At 37.0% G+C, this 18,571-nt stretch overlaps 2 protein-coding genes across 6 annotated transcripts in view; one reads left to right on the top strand and one right to left on the bottom strand.

Moving 5' to 3' along the window:
• LOC132151785 (sodium/hydrogen exchanger 7-like) overlaps positions 1-3,365 on the top strand; it is a 50,329-nt gene extending 46,964 nt beyond the window's left edge. For all 3 annotated transcript variants that reach the window (XM_059560146.1, XM_059560147.1, XM_059560145.1), the window contains one exon: positions 2,655-3,365. In XM_059560146.1, the coding sequence (XP_059416129.1) occupies positions 2,655-2,918 (264 nt within the window). In that variant the 3' untranslated portion in view covers positions 2,919-3,365. The remainder of the gene's footprint in view (positions 1-2,654) is intronic.
• Positions 3,366-5,643: 2,278 nt separating this feature from the next.
• Positions 5,644-16,301, bottom strand: LOC132151783 (carbohydrate sulfotransferase 7-like). 3 transcript variants are annotated; one of them, XR_009436442.1, is made up of 3 exons: positions 14,944-16,301; positions 6,565-6,846; positions 5,644-5,978 (listed from the first exon to the last, which is right to left on the bottom strand). XR_009436442.1 is itself a non-coding variant. In XM_059560142.1 (2 exons), the coding sequence occupies exons 1-2, from the start codon at positions 16,221-16,223 to the stop codon at positions 6,780-6,782; spliced, it is 1,347 nt and encodes a 448-aa protein (XP_059416125.1). In that variant the 5' UTR covers positions 16,224-16,301; the 3' UTR covers positions 5,644-6,779. The 3 variants fall into 3 exon arrangements, 2 of the variants coding, with proteins under 2 accessions (XP_059416125.1, XP_059416127.1); XM_059560142.1 differs by having other exon boundaries at positions 5,644-6,846; XM_059560144.1 differs by having other exon boundaries at positions 5,644-6,846; positions 14,950-16,301.
• Between the last annotated feature and the right edge of the window lie 2,270 nt (positions 16,302-18,571).

Raw genomic sequence — 18,571 nt, 5'->3', positions numbered from 1 at the left:
CAGATCATGCAGAAAAGCCTGTTGTTCAAAACTTTTCAAATGTCTTTTTAGGAGTATGCGTGGTTTTACCTTTGGGATTTTTGTATTTCTTACACAAGCGACTGCACAATGGTCACTGACGTCATTGCAAAATACGGCAGTAGAGGTGTATTTATGAACTGAGTTTGTTACGATTAGATCTAGGAGAGTAGATTTTATTTCTGCTTTGGGATTTATTCTTGTCGGTTCATTAATAAGTTGCACTAAATTTAAGTCATTACATAAGTCTTTAAAACAATCAGAGTTCCCAGACAGCCAGTCCCAATTCATATCACCCATAAGAATAAATTCAGAGTCATTAATTTCATGTAATATTTCAGATATAGATTGGAAAGCATCCTTTGAAGCAGATGGAGGTCTATAGCACCCAACTACTGTAATATCAGCGTCTTTTGAAATATTCACTTTCACAGTCAGAATTTCAAATTGTTTAGCTTTAGTTAATGACAGGGTTACCGAGCTTATAAACTTGGATTTCACATATATGGCAACCCCACCTCCTTTGCCAACCCGATCAGTTCTATAAACTTTAAAACCTTCAATAGAAATAAGTTCATCAGATACAGATTTTTTAAGCCAGGTTTCAGAGATAACAATGATATCAGCATTGGTTGTATTAGCCCATATCTTAATCATATCCATTTTAGGGACTAGACTTCTAACGTTTAAATGTATAAAACCAAGGCCATGTCTGCTTTTGAAATCAGAAGGAGTGGCTAAGCATTGCAAAGTATTAAGAAGACCAAGAACAGGACCAGGATTGGGCTGAACATTACCAGATAACATCAATAAAAGCATAATCAAACAACGTAGTTTTTGTTTAGCTGGGTAATATTTATCATTACCACTGACCTCTATGAACTGAGAAAAAGAGAAATCTGAGACAGTAAAATGATCATTTAACAACATTAAGTTCTGGAGATACAGGGTGTTATTAATTTGTGAACAATTTGTTTTGTTACACAGTTTGATTTTCTGGCGGTACATCTCATAATGGCTTGTAGATGAAATTGAGAAATGACCATAATTTAACTGTATCAGTATACTACTTCTCATTTTGGGCATATTAAATTCATCTAGTATAGGGCTGGACTGTAAAAGTATGAATAGTATAAACAAATGCATGATGTCAAGTTACCAGGTTTAGTTGAATACAGCCTTAACAGGGGTGAACAGTAGCTTGGAGTCAAAAAATCAGGGCTATGGAATGGAGGCTAACAGGGAGGCTTCCAGGTAGCAGCAGGGTATCCAGAAGGTGGCTAGCAAGTGAAGCTAGCAGCAGTGCATCCAGGTGGTAGCTAGCAATGGCAGCTAGCAGCAAGGCATCCAGGTAGAAGATAGCAAGGGCAGCTAGCAGCAGGGCATCCAGGTAGTAGCTAGCAAGCAACAGGCTAGCAACATAACATCCAGGTGATGGCAAGCAGGCAAAACCACCAGCAGCAGGCTATGAAGCAAGGCTACCAGCAGCAGGCTATGAAGCAAGGCTACCAGCAGCAGGCTATGAAGCAAGGCTACCAACAGCAGGCCAGTAGCAGGGTAGCAACAGGGCCTCCAACAGGCGGCTAGCAAGCAGGACTACTGACAGCAGGCTAGCAGCAGTAATTCCAGCAGCAAGCTAGCAATATATCATGCAGGTAGTGACTAGCTGCAGGGCTAGCTGCAGCAGGTTAAAAAGCAGGACTACCTGTAGCTGGCTGCTAGCAGGGCATCCAGGTGGTAGCTAGCAAGCAGGGCTATCAGGTGGTCAATGTCCAGGTTTTAAGTTCAAAATTCAGCCTTATCCACCATTAAAATGATCCCAGTATGGAAGAGAATGTCCTGTTTCTCGAGAGTATACTCATTTGAGTTTAAAAGACATAAAACATCATAGAAAAAAAGTAAAATCTTGAGATCTCAAACACGGAGATCCACACATAGGTGTGGCTCGGCTGCCATCTTGGATTTACATTGCCAGAATGCATATTAATATCCTTAAATGAATATTCAGATGCAAATTGAAGATATGAAGTCTTTTTTTTATTGTGATTTGATGTCTAATAAAACAAGTAAATCTATGTGGATTTAAAGTCTTTAGACATTTGTATTCGAAAACAATACTGGTTTAAAAAAATTAAAAAAAATTAGAACTATATTAAGTAGTTTTTTTCAAATGAAATTTTTTTTTTTTTTTTTTTTTTTTTTTTTTACTTTGAAGTGTTGCTAATACAAGCCATCCACATTTAGAGACCATATTGATGTTTTGTGTTCCTTTCAATTTATTTCTTAAAAAGTCTTAAGATTACCAGAAACCCTGTAATTAATATGTATACTGTATTCCTCTCATTACATGGCTGCTTGGCAAATAAATAAAAAAGGCAAGAAATATTGGTTTAAGTTGAAATTTTGTAGGGGAAAGATACCACAAGGTCTCTTTCTTTCAGGAAACATTCCTTGGGACTTAATTATCCAGTTTAATGGTCATTATACAAAATAAAAAAACAACAACACAGAATTCCTCTATTGACCAATCAGAATAAATCATCCCCAAGAGCCATGCAAAAAAGAGTACAGGTCTGTGTATGTTGAAGCATCCCATCCTCCTCCCTTCATGTCCGACTTGTCACTGTGCTCCGCAGAACCATGAGCCGCTGCAAGACAATGACTCAGACCTCATCCTGAACGAAGGAGATCTGACGCTGACCTATGGCAACACGGCCATCACAGCCAACGGGGCCTCGTCCTCCTCTGGCCTCGAAGGATCGGGCGGAAGCTGGGGTGTGAATGGCAAACGCAGCGACAGCACATCAGAGGATGCTCTGGAGCGAGAACTGGACACGCGTGAACATGAGCTCTTGAGCCGTGGCACACGTCTTGTTTTCCCCATGGAGGACCACGCTTGACCCTGCCTCCCAAACCTTAAACCACATCTCCCTGTGTTCCATTCCTCCACTTTTCTTACACATTGATCCATCAGAACACCCATGACCCCTCCAAAGATCTCATGCAGGGGGTCTGAAATCTCAAAGGAAAAGAAAGATGGAAAGCAGGAGGGTTTGTGGTCTGATGTATTCAGAGAACATAGGCAACATAATTGATTCTGTGGCAGACTCCGATTCTGTGACTGCCCATGAAAATGTGATTTGTAGGAGATAAAAATATATAAAACTGCTGTTAAGAATGCATATGGAACAGCTCTGGACATTGAATGTCCTTATTGCTTTCATTTATAATGAGGGATTCATGCCAACGGTCTCTGCTGCCCTTAACATTCAAATTCATGATCTCACACACACTGCCCGCTGCATATTAACATTTTAGCTTAGTATTTCTTTTTTAAGCTTAGTAGTTCTTTGTTTAGCTTAGTAATTCTTTGTGCAAACTTGAAATATGATTGACAACAGCCAGTATTCGGTTAATCGTTTAAATTTAAATGTTCATCTTTCCCATCAGGCAAATGAGTGAGCAGCTTATAATGTTTGTAAATATGCCATGGCAGTGGTGTTCCAGAAAGCTCACAAACACAATGGCAACAAGGACATGAGTGCATGCTAATCTCATGAAAGCATACGGGAACCTTGTAGTACTTTAACTCTAGTGAGTTGGAGTCTACACTTCCTGCAATATCTTAGTTAGATCATTATACAAGTTGACGTGCTTGTTGTTTAAAATATGAATGTTGATCTGCACAGCCATGCTTTCTTTTTTTCTCTTTTAAACAGCTGGATGCAAGTGTATAAGCCATGCACTTTAGCTGCAGCTGAGCTGCAGTCCTGGCATGTATTGCTTTATTATATTAACCACTTGCACACTCACAGCCAGAATTTGTGATGCAGATTGAATGTTGTAATAATCAAGGAGTCTTCATATCTGAATCAAACTATTTTTGTTTGTGGCATTTCTTTTTCGCTTCCTCACATTAGAATGTCCTTGAAGGTGTTTTTTTGCATTATGTATGAGTTGCTGCTATGTGGCAGTCTGCAGTTCTGAAATCAAGAATCTGAAGTGTTTGGCATGATGTTGACCTGTTAATACAGTAAATGTATGGCCTAGTGCCAGTAACCGCCAATACGCATTCTTTCCATCCTTCCAGTCTAGAAATGAATTTTTAACAAATACAAGACTATGAAGTCCAGGAGTTCAGTTAATAACAAACGTGCAGATGTTTGAAATAAGTCATCATTCATTCTGATTTATATTCAACACAATAAACTAACTTTGCACTCTTCCCATTCAATAACCTTTACAATTGTCTGCACTTGGGCCTGTCTGTTTCCTTCTAACAGGGCTTTTTGAGTTGTTAGAGGAAACAACAGTGCAACATCTGACCTGAATTAAGGCACTATTTATGTGGCATTTCGGCTAGCAAATGAGCCTCATGGGCTTCGTGGCAATCGTGGTTTGAGAAGCAGAACCTTAAACCAGCTGTAGCAAAAGACTGAATTCACATGTAATCCGGCTATGAAGTCACTCTTCTAACATGTCTGATCCTTGACCTTACTGTGCTGGACTTGTATGTACCTTCAGGATATGTAACTCTCTCCTTGTAGCATTTATCTTTTACTTGCTGTTCTGCATGTCAGTATATAAACAAACAACAAAAATCCATAATCAATGCCATTTTTGTCTGTGATGTATAAAAAAAAAACAAAATGCTCAGTTTTCCCATTTGAAGCCCTATAATTATGTATAATAATAACAATTATTATTATTGACTATATTATTATTATTATTATACATAAAGTTATTACATTAAACATTACATTATATTACATTAAAGTTAATTGTTATTATTATACATAATGACGTCACTCACGTCATTATGTATAATAACAATTATTATTATTGACAATATTATTATTATTATACATAAAGTTGCACACAGCCTGCCAAATACTGTGACAAAACTGTGGTATGGATTGTAGATTAACAATTGTACATTTATAAAAAATAGCCAAAGTATCAAATTGGCATACAGTAGCAATACCTAAATAAGGTATTTGATTAATTTTGTCATTTAATAAGAATAATAATAAAACAAAAAACTAGTGTTTACAACAAAAATGTATGTACAAGTTGTTTTTATAAATAACATTTGTTAATTTATTAATTCTGATGGTTTGCATTAATTTAGAGTAAAAGTTTAAAATGACAAAACAATGTTAAAGGGGATATCTGATGCAAAATTCACTTTTACATAGTGTTCGCATGTTTTAGCACTGTATGGACACAACTATCCTACAATGATAGAAATCCATTCACTACTTGTTTAATCCCCAAAAAACCTTAACAATTGCAACAATCAAGCATTTTGATTTTCTGAGCAATATGACATCATATTGTACAAGCCCCGCCCATGACCGCTGATGGATTGTCCTGTATTATTAGCATATCTCCGGCTCAGCCAATACGCTGTTCGCCCTTTTCGCCACACTTGAGCAGCTGTAGTGAAAACAAAGACTCGAAAGCAATGCAGGTGTTTTGTAGTTTGATGTAAAATGCACACAAGAGTTCATTTGTCTCCTGACACCGACATTAGTTTTGTTTTTGATGGTAACACGCCAATGAATACACCTATATTAGTTTGTCTGCACAAATCATTTTACTCCAGAATGATTTCTTAATGAGGGACAATAATTCAAGGCAGGTTTTGCTAAAAGGTTCAACCCCAAGGATGGACCAGTACCCACTGTTCATGATCCAACTGCACCTCAAGCAGAAGTCCTAAACATTATTTTTGGGATTATTTGCAAATCACCTTTCCTTTTCCACGGAAGAGAGGGGCGGGTGAGCAGAGCTCATTAGCATTTAAAGAGACATGCTCCAAAAAGGATCATTGTGAACAGAGCTGTTTTTGATGAAGTATGTTGCAGACAGTTCATGAAGACCCTAAAGAATCATACCAGCTTGTAGAAAATGAGCATCTGATGTCCCCTTTAACTAATGATAATCATCTAGCATTTCTCCTAGAGCACAAAACACCTGTATCCTCAAAGAATGATTGTGTGTTTACGTTTTAAATGAGACATTCCAAGCCAATTAACTATTCAAATTGCAATCCTGTCCTCTTCATACACAAACGAACACAACGTTCAGCACAGTCTAACAGCCCAGACAGTGCAGACTTCATACATAAAAGAAGAAGCAGGTGATGTCCAGAGGGAACCGGGCAATTTCACACCAGCAGGAGTGTTGCGAGTTAGGGGAGAGAAGTCCGATTTTCCTTTGGGGAAAATTATTTCTTCAATCTCCGTCCTCTACATCTTCAGTTCATTGAATTGCACTTTGTGCTTCACAGATTCCAGCATTAATTTTTTTGAAGGAGAAACTGGAGTTCCCTTGTTGCATAATCCTCTTTTCATTGGTTGTTGATAAATACAGGAATGACTAGGAATGTTTTCATTGTGAAATCCTCCCAACGAACCGAACACTCAACAGGATGTCAGTCTCGAGGTCTAGTGTATGTGCAACAGCATGAGTGCTCGTAAAGACTTGGTCTTGTGTGTCCGATCATGGACTGCTGGGGATTGGGCAGGGATTACGGAGGACGAAATCTGGCAGTCAGGTCACAGTCAGGATTGAGCTTTTGTTAGCCATTTCATTCTCTCTTGCTGAACGTGTTTCCTCTTTGTTATTGTTAGTCTTTTCTTACATGATTCTTGTCAGTATTATTTGAGGTCAATGGGTTGGTAAGTGTCTCTCTCCTGTCGTCTACTCTGCGCCTCACTGTGAGGGAGATCTCAGGATGCAGCTCCACCGGTGTGTCATACCTTCTGGTGTAGCTTCATATCCGGCTGTTCCCCCTCGGTCCTCCTCCAACACATCAGGCTTCTACAGCAAAGAGGGGTACATTACTATTATAAAGAGATGTTTACTGAAAACAAAGATTCTATACAGAATATCAACAAAGTTGAGTCTTAAAAGTAGTCTAATTTCTGCACCGTTAGTATATGTCACAGATATTCAGAGTGCTGATTTAAATTGAAACAATGTGTTCCTATAGGCCTACTCATACTGGAAGTGAAAATTAGTTTCATAGTTATTAGTATAATATGAATAGCTATATTATTATAATATTTAAATTATTATACATGTATTTAAAATATAATGGTAATCTAATATTAGATTATCTAATATAGTAATAATGTTTTGTTTCTTTTGCTATTTTTATTAACCCTCCAAGACTATTTGTTATTATTATTATTATTATTAGCAGTAGTATATTTTAATGACATTAATATAATGGTAATAATAATGTTAAATATTATTATTATGCATCTACATTAGATTAATTATTAGAACAAATATTTTTTGATAATTAGAATATAAATTAGTATAATAATAGCTAAATTCCTTCATATATAATAATTAAATGTATTTTAAAAAAATTATAAATTCTAAAATTAATAGTTTTTATTTACCCTGTCAAGACACACAGATAATATAAGTTATAATATGTGTGTATAGATATAAATGATTTAATATTAGATTATTAATATATTATTCATTTGTTTCTTTAGTTTTTCTCTTTTTTTAACTCTGAAGATCATTATTATAGATTTTCGGTCTGTTAGGTCACAGCAGCCCCCCTCATCACATGACACTGATAGTGATAACAAAGAAGCCTGTATCAAGATCCATCACTCTGGTATACAGCACCGTTTACATGCCTCACCATGAAATCAAACTCAAGCATGACGGCTAATTGATTTGACACGTACTGTATTTTTACTGGTTACAGTGCTGAGAAGATATTTATGGTATGTAGTGCTGGCTTGACTTACAGCATTTTTAACCACTTTATCAGCTACAGTAGTGGTTCTCAAACCTGTCCTGAAGTACCCCCAATCCCCCAATTCAACTCATCAGCTCATTAGTGGAGACAGCAAGAGCTGAAGAAGATGTGTCAGATATAGGGAGACCAGGGACGTGCGGTCAGGGTAGGCAGGGTAGGCAGTGCCTCACCAAAGGAAATGTTGACATTACATTTATTAATTCCAAGAGCTTTATTAATTCACCACATTATTAATTGCATTAATTTTATTCCAAATATTATTTTTTGTAACAAAAATTTTCAGGAATACACATAATATACTCATTTTGCCATTTGCTCCTAAAAACCGTTGTTTCATGCAGGAAATTCTAAAGCCATGGCCATTGAGGCAGAGGTGAGCGGTGCCTCTTTGGTCCATAGAACGTAGTTTATGTAGATTTGCGCATACGCAGTCAGTTCTCATGCTGTCTTGAATTATCAACATTGAGGCAGAGACCGAGCTTGCTTCATGTCACGTGATCTACTCGCTCTGACTCAATCCGCGCGCTTCCCGAATACTAGCATCTAGTATACTTGCGTGTCGGTGTGTGCGCCTACACTGTAAAAAAAAAATAAGTTGATTCAACTTAAAATAATTTGTAACCTGGCTGCCTTAAAATGTTGAGTTCAATAAGCTAAAAAACATTTGTTGTTTACACATATATTAGAGTTCCTTAAAGCTAGAATTAATAGTTCGGGTAACAAAGGTGAAGCTGAATATTTTGTATAACCAACAAGTTTTTAGTAAGCCGAACTAGACGAGAAAGTTGTGGCAACTTAAATTCAAGTTGAAACAACATAAAATTAGTGAGACCAACAAACGTTGAGTTGTTTGAACTAAGCATTTTGTTAAATAAACTTGTAAGTATAAGTTGTGCAAACTAAATACAAATAGGCTAAACCTAGAATTAATAGTTGGGGTAACAAATGTGAAGCTGAATCAACTGTATATTTTGTATAACCAACAAGTTTTTAGTAAGCCCAACTAGATGAGAAAGTTGTGCCAACTTAAATTCAAGTTGAAACAACATAAAAGTAGTGAGACCAACAAACATTGAGTTGTTTGAACTAAGCATTTTGTTAAATAAACTTGTAAGTATAAGTTGTGCAAACTAAATACAAATTGGCCAAACTAAGCGTCTTGTTGAATTAACTTAAATTTTTAAGGCAGCCAGGTTACTTTTTCAAGAATAGTTCATCTCACTAGTAATGTTAAGTTCATTCAACTGGCTGAACTATGAAATTTGCCCGCACAACTCAAGTTTCTATTTTCTACAGTACCACATAAAAACAGAATGGACATTTAAGAACATGCAATGTATTTTATTTCAAAGTTGACAGCATGCCATTTAGTATTAGTTTGTTTGGTATAAAAACATTGATATTTCATATTTACTGTAGCTACATATGTAACAAAGTAGTATGAAATATATGTGCCAAAAAAATTTATCTAAAAAAGATGAAAAATAAGTTTCCATATAACATTTGTCAAACAATTATCTAAAAAAATTAAAATAAATTAAAACTAACAAGTTTTAATTTCATGTTTCTAACAATTTCAGAAACTGTCTAACAATTTTTTGTTAGCTTAAAGAGATAGATCACCCAAAAATGAAAATTGTTATTAATAACTCACCCTCATGTCGTTTCAAACTCGTAAGACCTCCGTTTATCTTCAGAACACAGTTTAAGATATTTTAGATTTAATCCGAGAGCTCTCAGTCCCTCCATTGAAGCTGTGTGTACGGTATACTGTCCATGTCCAGAAAGGTAAGAAAAACATCAAAATAATCCAGGGTCAGTTAGAATTTTTTAACCAGTTCACCAAATTGAACTGAAACATTTTAAACGGTTCGCATCTCCAGTACGCATTAATCCACAAATGACTTAAGCTGTTAACTTTTTTAACATGGCTGACACTCTTGACAGCTTTCGGACTAAATCTAAAATATCTTAAAATGTGTTCTGAAGATAAACGGAGGTCTTACGAGTTTGAAACGTCATGAGGGCGACTTATTAATAACAATTTTCATTTTTGGGTGAAATAACCCTTTAACTCAATGGCATTTTAGAACAAATGTTAAACTTTAACCATTCAAAATGGTGGTGTGATGCAACTTTTATCGTACAAACAGTAAACATTGGTGTAACTAACAAATCAATAATACCAACTGAGACTTTATAGCTGACATTAACTAGGCTAACTTGCCACAACACGTTGTCTTGAAACAAACTGTTGTGGAGTCCATTAACTTTCGCAAAACAATTACCACTGCCGATGCCCATGAACACTTTTTGTATCAACTTGAATGTGTACTTCAGTCACTTGGGATAGTCTATGTCAAGATAGTAAAGAAGACACATGAGTGTAGCAAAGGCATTAGCAACATCTCCAAGTTCACGTTTGACAATCTTCTCCTCCAGAACCACCGCAACATCCACCATCTCCCCTTCTAGCAATGCTCTGCTGCTCCTCCCTTCTTCAGTGATGAGAATGCCAACATCAACTTCTTTTGTAGCATCTTTTGAACTGTCAGCCTAAGAACATAATGAACAAAGATATTAGTAATTGAGCATGTACTGTTACATTACCAAATTTAATGTGCTACCCTGTGTGAAAATGACAAGTGCAACATTGATGATTACCTGAAGAAAAATGTATCTTATGACAATATAATTTGTGTAGTACTCGACTGGATCACTTTTCTCAAAACCAGACCAATATATGCAATAGCGTATTAAATATATATGAACTATTTACCAACAAAAAAGAATCAGTTTATGACATTAAAAGACTAATTACTTTAACACAAAATACTAAATTTACATTTTTAAACTTTGCCACTATCTTAGGTTTTGATCATTTGTCAGCAAGATTTTAGTAATTTATATTACAATAACATTATGGAGACTAATTACTGAATACCCAGTTCTTGGAAATTTAACCAGTTCTAAAATGGAACCAATTTTTGACACCCAACCCTACTCTCAATGCCAGTAGCACTGGGCTGAGCTTTGCCACTGTAGTGTGAAACCACTGTAAGGGTATTGTTCTGTCACTACTGTTGTCAGGCATGTTTCTGTAGTTGGTTAATATTAACCTGTATCTGTTGACTTGCGTTTGTCGGCCACGGTCTCTGCTAAAATATTTTCTGTTCAACTGGAACACAGTTCATGCACATAGCTCTCTTCTAATGAGCTAGTTATCTGAATCAGGTGTGTTAAAAAGAGACATGCAAAATATGCAGAGTAGGGGGTGTGCGAACATGATATTTAATTTAATTACCCTCAAGTTGTTTTACATCTGTATTCATCACTTTCTTTTGTTAAACAAAAAAGAAGAGATTTTAAAGAATGTTGGCAACCAGACAGTTTCTTTTCCCCATAATATTTGGAATTCAAAAGTGACCATCAGTTGTTTCATTACCAAAACCTTTAAAAATATCTTCCATGTTCTTCAGAAGAAAGTACTTCATGCAGGTTTAGAACAACTTAAGTGAATAAAATTTAATTTTTGTGTGAGCTCTCTCTATAACTGACAAAAGTTTCCCCATGTCATAGTGAAATCAGCTCTCATACCTCACAGACACGGATGAAACTGCTGAGATCCTCCTTTAAGTAACATGGGAGTCCAAGCAAAGCAGCTGCTCCTCTCTTCTGATTTGAAGTCTCAAGACACACACACACACACAAAAATTAGACAAACTGTAATGACTCTAGAACCAAGCATGCTCATAATTATGATTATCTGGAATAATCACAATAACAACCTATTTTGGATCCAAAACGGAAATATTCATAAAGCTGACGAGTTTGCAGTCCTGATAACAGCTTTTTATACAAACCACCTAGAAAGCAACTAAATGCTTTAAGCACTTTTAAATAGGAAATCACAGAATATTTACATACATATTTACAGCTGGTCTATTCAAACGGGATTAGTATTACCTGAGGTAATTCTTCCAGACGTTTTAACAGAAGGTAAAAGTCACCGTAATCTTTAATGACATCATCCGTAATTATTATTGAGATGGCACATTCAGATGGGACTAAAATCACTAAGAAGCTCTGGTAAAAAAAAAATTACTGCCGCGAGGATACACAGATAACCTGTTTGATATTTCTCTAGTTTACCCTAATTTAACAAACATTTATCAATACAAGCTGGACATAAGTTTGCTCTTACCTCAATTAAGACGTCTTAATTCAGAATGAAGGCTTCGTCAGCTGTGGCGCGGGTCGACCTGTTCTGACGCCTGGGGTTTCCTTGCAGGGGCTACTGAATAATGTCCGTTGTAAATTTAAGGCCTAAAATATATAACATTCAAATGGACACAAATAAAGGTTAACGTTTAAAATGGACAAACTGTTCACAAACTGTCTGTTTCGATTTATTTAGAAATGAAACAACGATAACAAATTACATCATGGCCACAGCTGAATAAAACAAGGGAATGAATTAATAGCCTAAGTCCAGTGAAAGAATTATTAATCATGGATACGATTTCACGATCACAAGGGAACTAATTCATGTTCAATAGAAATTTATTTTTGTCCACATCATGTACAGGAATCTATAAAAAAAACAGTGGCAAGAGGATTACACTGACAACCCTGTATTTATCTAGTTTACGCCTTAATATATGTGATCGCTATAAATACATTTTTGTCCATGTTTTACACTCCGTCCAACACTGTAGGAAGGATTACACTGACAACCTGTGTAATATTACTCTTTACCCTCATTTATCAAACACTTTTCATAAATATAAGATGGGCATAAGTTCGCTCTTACCTCTGTAACTCTTGACTCAAAAATTGGAGCTTTTCGTAAGTCTTCAAACATGGCGACCTGTTCTGCGATGAAGGCTCGGACCGGTGGGGGGGGTTTCCATGCATTGCCACTCATACAACTAAGAAATCTTTGTTACATGAACTACTGTGATTGAACAGATTAGTTGGGCACTGGTGAACTTAATATCTTAAGTGTACCCAACATTTTAGTTGAACTGACTTAGGAAAATGAGTTGAGGAAGCTAAAGTCTCAAATCCTTTTTTACAGTGTAGCAGTTTGTAGGAGCGAATAAGCTGTTTTTGTACTTTAAAGCTGTACTGCTGACGCAATGTTTTCTGACTGTAGCCTGGTGCACCGTCACCAGACCAAAAGTGTGTGTGTGTGTGTCTGTGTGCGTGCGCCGTGGCTGTCTGTGCGTGTTTGCGCATTTTGATGGAGTGACTAGGCTGCCGCGCCGCCTCCTTCTCTGTGTCCCGCACAAAACATTTGTTTGTTGTATAAGTCATAAGATAGATGTGTCCATTAATTTGATTATTATATTTGATTGTGCATTAGCCTCACATGACTGACTTTGCTGAATGCAGGCAGCGATCTGATGATGCCTGATATGAACTTGGGTTGCTAAATTAACTGAATGAATATATGAACATATATTCCACACATTGATAGGTCACAGCCTACCCATGACAAGATTTCACCGCACGTTACTGAGGGAGACATACAAAAGGTGCAGTGCTGGGGGTACTTCAAGAAGAGTTTTGAGAACCACTGGGCTACAGTAAAAACAAAACTGGTAATTTAGCTGACCGAGGTCTGTTCGGAAATGACTAAATTAAGCCACCATATAACTTTCACTTCCCATGGTTCAAGAGGACTTCACTGGCAGCATCGGTTTCAGACTGGATCAATGACCCCGGCTCAACTCGACTCTTCTATTGTCTCTTTTAAATATTCATGATCATCAAATGCTAAAATTGTGCACTGTTTCTGCACTTTTGCCCTCACCGATGTTTTTACAACAATTACTGCATGAAATGGTACACTTTAATCCTGTATGTTAACATTAGTTTGTAAAAATAGATAACATTACAACAAACACTATATTTACAGCATTTTTCTTGGTTAACATTTCTACATATACAAACATTAATTAACAATAAACAATAGTACATTTATAAATGATCATTAATGAAAAACTAACCCATCTAACAAATTTGTACTCGGCACAAATCTAAAGCAGCAGAGAACACCCCATCTTATCATGGACGCCTGTTAGACCTGATAAAGTACAACACGCAGTTACCCTGTAACACATATAACATGTAAATGTAATTCAATTATAACAGGAATCATGTTAAATAAAGGGCAATTCCCTTAAAAATATTCTATAGTGATGGTGTGTGTTAAAAAGGTAGGACTGTATTTCAATGCCCAAAATTCATTGTACTTTTCCTTTAAACTTTAAAATCACATTTGCTAAATAATAACACATGTACATGAGTGAGTATTAATTTTGTACTTATGCAATAGTTATGTCACTTTATTTCCCTATATATATATTTCTAAAATGAAATTTATTCCTGTGAAGGCAAAGCTGAATTTTCAAATTAAAATTATTAAATTCATAAATAATATTATGTTACAAACAGTTGTGCTACTTAATATTTCTGTGGAATCTGTAATACATATTTTCAGGGATCTTTGATGAACATAAAGTTTGAAAGAAGTCTGAAATAGAATTTACTGTCAGTTTTGATTATTAGTTCTTCTTTATGGAATCAAAGTAAATAATAATAATAAACTTAATGACCCCCCCCCCCCCCCCCCCCCCCACTTTTGGCCTGTACTGTTATTTATAATGGGTTTTGCCATGGTTTCTGTGTCAGTTGGAGTTAATTCACCCAGATAGTTAACTCAAAAATGAAAAGACTGTCATTTTCTCACTCTCAGGTTGTTCCGAACCTGTATGATTATCATTCTTCTGTTGAACACAAAGGAAATTATTTTGAAGAATGTTTCTGGTAGCCATTGACTTTATTCTATTAATAGCAACTTGTTAACCAATATTCTTCGAAATATCATTTTTTGTACTCAAAAGAGGAAAGAAACTCAAACAGGTTTGGAACAACCTGGGGACAAGGAAATGATGACAGAGTTTCTATTTCGGTTGATCTATCCCTTTACACAATCTGTACATCTGTAACGTTAATAATACTGTAATGCTGTTATTACACTGGCCAAGTTCTGGCACCAACCCTATGTATAGGTGACATCCTGTCTCACTTGTTGACATTTTGTTTACATAATTTCAGACACGTACACATACCATAAACTCATGTTTTGGCGGTTGTAGGTCTTGTCCATGTTCCTCTTCTGATAGCCCAGCTCTCTCATGACCTCCCTGCAGTAGGCTTCGACCTGGTTCACTTGCTCCACATTCAGCCTTTCCTTCCAGGCGTAAATAGCCTCTTTGGCATCTCTGGATGATATGAGGAAAGGTTTATCCGACGAATAACCCCGTCCGTGGGTCATGTTCACCACAAACTTCTCCATGGCCGGAGAAAGGGTGAGGTTGGAGAACCGATAGAGTTTCTGGAGCTCGTCCACGGGTCTGAGGACCAGGTCCTCGTATTTCAGCCGCATGTAGTTTCTCTTTACCCACGGCGGAGCGTTCATTACGAGCGACATGTCGTTGAGCCAGTTATCGCATATTAGCTCCATCGCGCTCGAGACGTAGTTCTCTGCACGATGGGCCCTGTCGCTAGGCACCAGAAGGCGCTTGTATTTATCGCTCCGCTTCTTGCTCCTCAGCACCTGAATGCTCTCTTTTACCAACGCTAGCTTAGACTTCAGTCGAGAATTATGGACGGCCCGGGGGTCACGAAACAATTGGACTATCTGGAGGTTGATGGCGGGGTCTCGCATGAGGGGAACCAGAACCGCCACATCTAAAACCCGCACGTCTTTGATGACCATCACCGGGTACTTTTTACACACTTTCTCCAGCTCTTTGAGGTCTCTGGGTCGGCATTTGCTACACACGTCTCCTTGAACTAAACCAATTTCGTGTTTTTTATACGCTTTGCAGAGAGGCTCGGAACAAATGACCTTGTTTGTTTTCCAGCCGAAAATAGAAGAGGTGGTTATGTTGGACGAGCCTGCGTAGAGTTTTAACACGGAGAAATCGCATCTAAACAGAGAGTTCATCATGTCTCTCACTGCTCCTTGTAAACTACCCGCATCTCCCGGATAAAGCGCCTGCCATATATTCCACATGGGCTCGTATAAATAAAACACATCAGGATGCTGATTAAATAATTCTCCTAAAAAAGAAGAGCCTGTCCTCCAGGTTGCGTGGAGGTATATGTGCGTCCTGGACTGACTCCTGTTGCCATAGTCCTTCACCTCCGTTGAGTTGCCCGATCTGGTGCTCCTCCACAGGGCGATGGTGCTCTCCAGATCGGGACACTTTTGTTGCCGATATCCATCTTTAATGTGGGGCGATTTGCTCCGGTAATCTAGTACGTAGGGAATTAAAAGTAGCGCCACGGAGTATCCTACAATTAAGATGATGTATTTTTTCTGAAGCCTTCTCTTCATGGCCTCAGTGGAGTGAGAGACGCGAATCTCGGCGAACTGCTCGACTCCAGTGAGGCGCCTGCCTCGACGAATACTGTTTGTTTAACTTACAGCAGTAAAGTTAAGAGGGTGGAATCTTTTTTTCGCTTCTCAGTCGTAACGTGACAAGTCCCGCCTTCTGTGACAGGATCCTCGGATTGGCTAGTGGGAGAAGCTTGTGATTGGATAGTTCGGAGGTCACTCACATAGCCGTGCGAATCTACCTACCAAAATATGAGCACAGTTTAAACCGTATGCGCTAGATTCACACATCAATTCTAAAAAAAATTTAACTGTCCTTTTAGTTTCTCTCTTCAGAACTTTTAGAAAATAAAATACTTTATGATAGCTGTTTTGTTGTTTTTTTAAGTGGAGGGAATTTTAAATGAGCACAAATGTTGTTTCTGGCGGTGTTTATTTGGAAATTTAAATCTGCTCACTGGGAAAATTTTCAAGAGATAAGTGAAATAAAAATGTTAACAATAGATGCTATTTCAGTAGAAGATGATTAAGTGTATAAGTGATGTTATTTATAGAAGAGCAATGGATGTAATAGGGAAAAGCAATGGACGAGGAAATATGTACCATGGTGGACAGAGGAATGTAGCTAATGTAGTTATAAAAAATAGACCCATTAGCCTAATAAGGTAAGGAAATCATAGTCATTGGATGTTAGGAAAACAATTCGGAGAGCAAAAAGTAATCATTGGAGGAAATTGTGTGAGGAAATTGGAAAAGGGACAGATTTGAATGAAATGTGGGGAATGATAAGAAGGATGCGAGAGATCCACCTGAGCAGAGAGACTCATTTTAATTAGTGGAGGAAAACAAGTTATATCAAATGTTGAAAAAGCTGAAATATTATTTGAAAATGTTTTCAAGGTCCATAGTAATAGAAATATATCAGAAGAGATGAGAAGAGAAAACAAAATAAAAGAGAATCCAAATATTTTAAGTTTTAGCGTAAAGTTGACTGTAAAAAAAGGTTTTACTATGTACGAATTAAAGCAGGTACTGGTAGGGGTGAGAAACCCTTCTCCTGGTAAAGATGAAATATGCAATGGAATGATTAGACACCTATCAGATCAATCAAAGTGTATTTTATTTAATCTTCCAATAGAAGATTTATTCCAATAGAAAAGCCCGGGAAACATTACTCACAAGCAACAAATTATAGTCCAATTGCATTAACCTAAAACCTTTGAAAATTAATGGAAAGAATGGTAACGGCTAGTTTGAATTATGTATCAGATTTTTAGGTATTTGAAAGGATTCTAAATTAACATTTGGAACATGTATCCAAAAAATAATAGTCAAGAGGAATGAATATTTTGAGATGTTTGGCAGGAGTAGATTGAGAGTAGATGACCGGCTGTCTCTACTACAGTATGTACTTATAGAGTCCACAGTAAATGTATGCATCATCTTCAGCATTTCTGCTTAAAAAAGGTAATTTAAGCACAAAATCAAGCCTTAAGAATATGCTATGGAACATTTAGAACATCTTCTGTATCCACACTGCAGGTAGAAATGGGTGAGATCCTGTTGGAGTTTTAATGGCTTCAGCTGAAATTGGTATTGGGGACTATAAAGGGGCATTCAGAAATACACCCAGTTAAAAGAGTACTGGAAAATAACTGGGAACACGTATATGTTAATTTAAACAGATTTAGATGGAAAGCAAAAAAGAGGCTCACCAAACTGAAATAAATGTGTTATTTACCTAACTGTAGAGCTGCCAGCATGGTTATTTCCAGTGTCTGAAGTTGACTTTAAGCTTCTAAAGAATATCAAAGATAAAGATAGAATACAACCTAAAAATACAGTGGTATATAAAACCAGGTTCAGAAATATTTATCATCAATTGAGTTATGGTTCTAAACGTCACCTTTATTTATATAGCGCTTTAAACAAAATACATTGCGTCAAAGCAACTGAACAACATTCATTAGGAAAACAGTGTCAATAATGCAAAAATGAGAGTTAAAGGCAGTTCATCATTGGATTCAGTTATGTCATCTCTGTTCAATTAAATAGTGACTGTGCATTTATTTGCAATCAAGTCAACGATATCGCTGTAGATGAAGTGTCCCCAACTAAGCAAGCCAGAGGCGACAGCGGCAAGGAACCGAAACTCCATCGGTGACAGAATGGAGAAAAAAACCTTGGGAGAAACCAGGCTCAGTTGGGGGGTCAGTTCTCCTCTGACCAGACGAAACCAGTAGTTCAATTCCAGGCTGCAGCAAAGTCAGATTGTGCAGAAGAATCATCTGTTTCCTGTGGTCTTGTCCTGGTGCTCCTCTGAGACAAGGTCTTTACAGGGGATCTGT

Source organism: Carassius carassius, chromosome 10 (genome assembly GCF_963082965.1).
Source record: "Carassius carassius chromosome 10, fCarCar2.1, whole genome shotgun sequence".
Lineage (NCBI taxonomy): Eukaryota > Metazoa > Chordata > Actinopteri > Cypriniformes > Cyprinidae > Carassius > Carassius carassius.
This window is presented reverse-complemented; position numbering and strand designations above follow the sequence as displayed.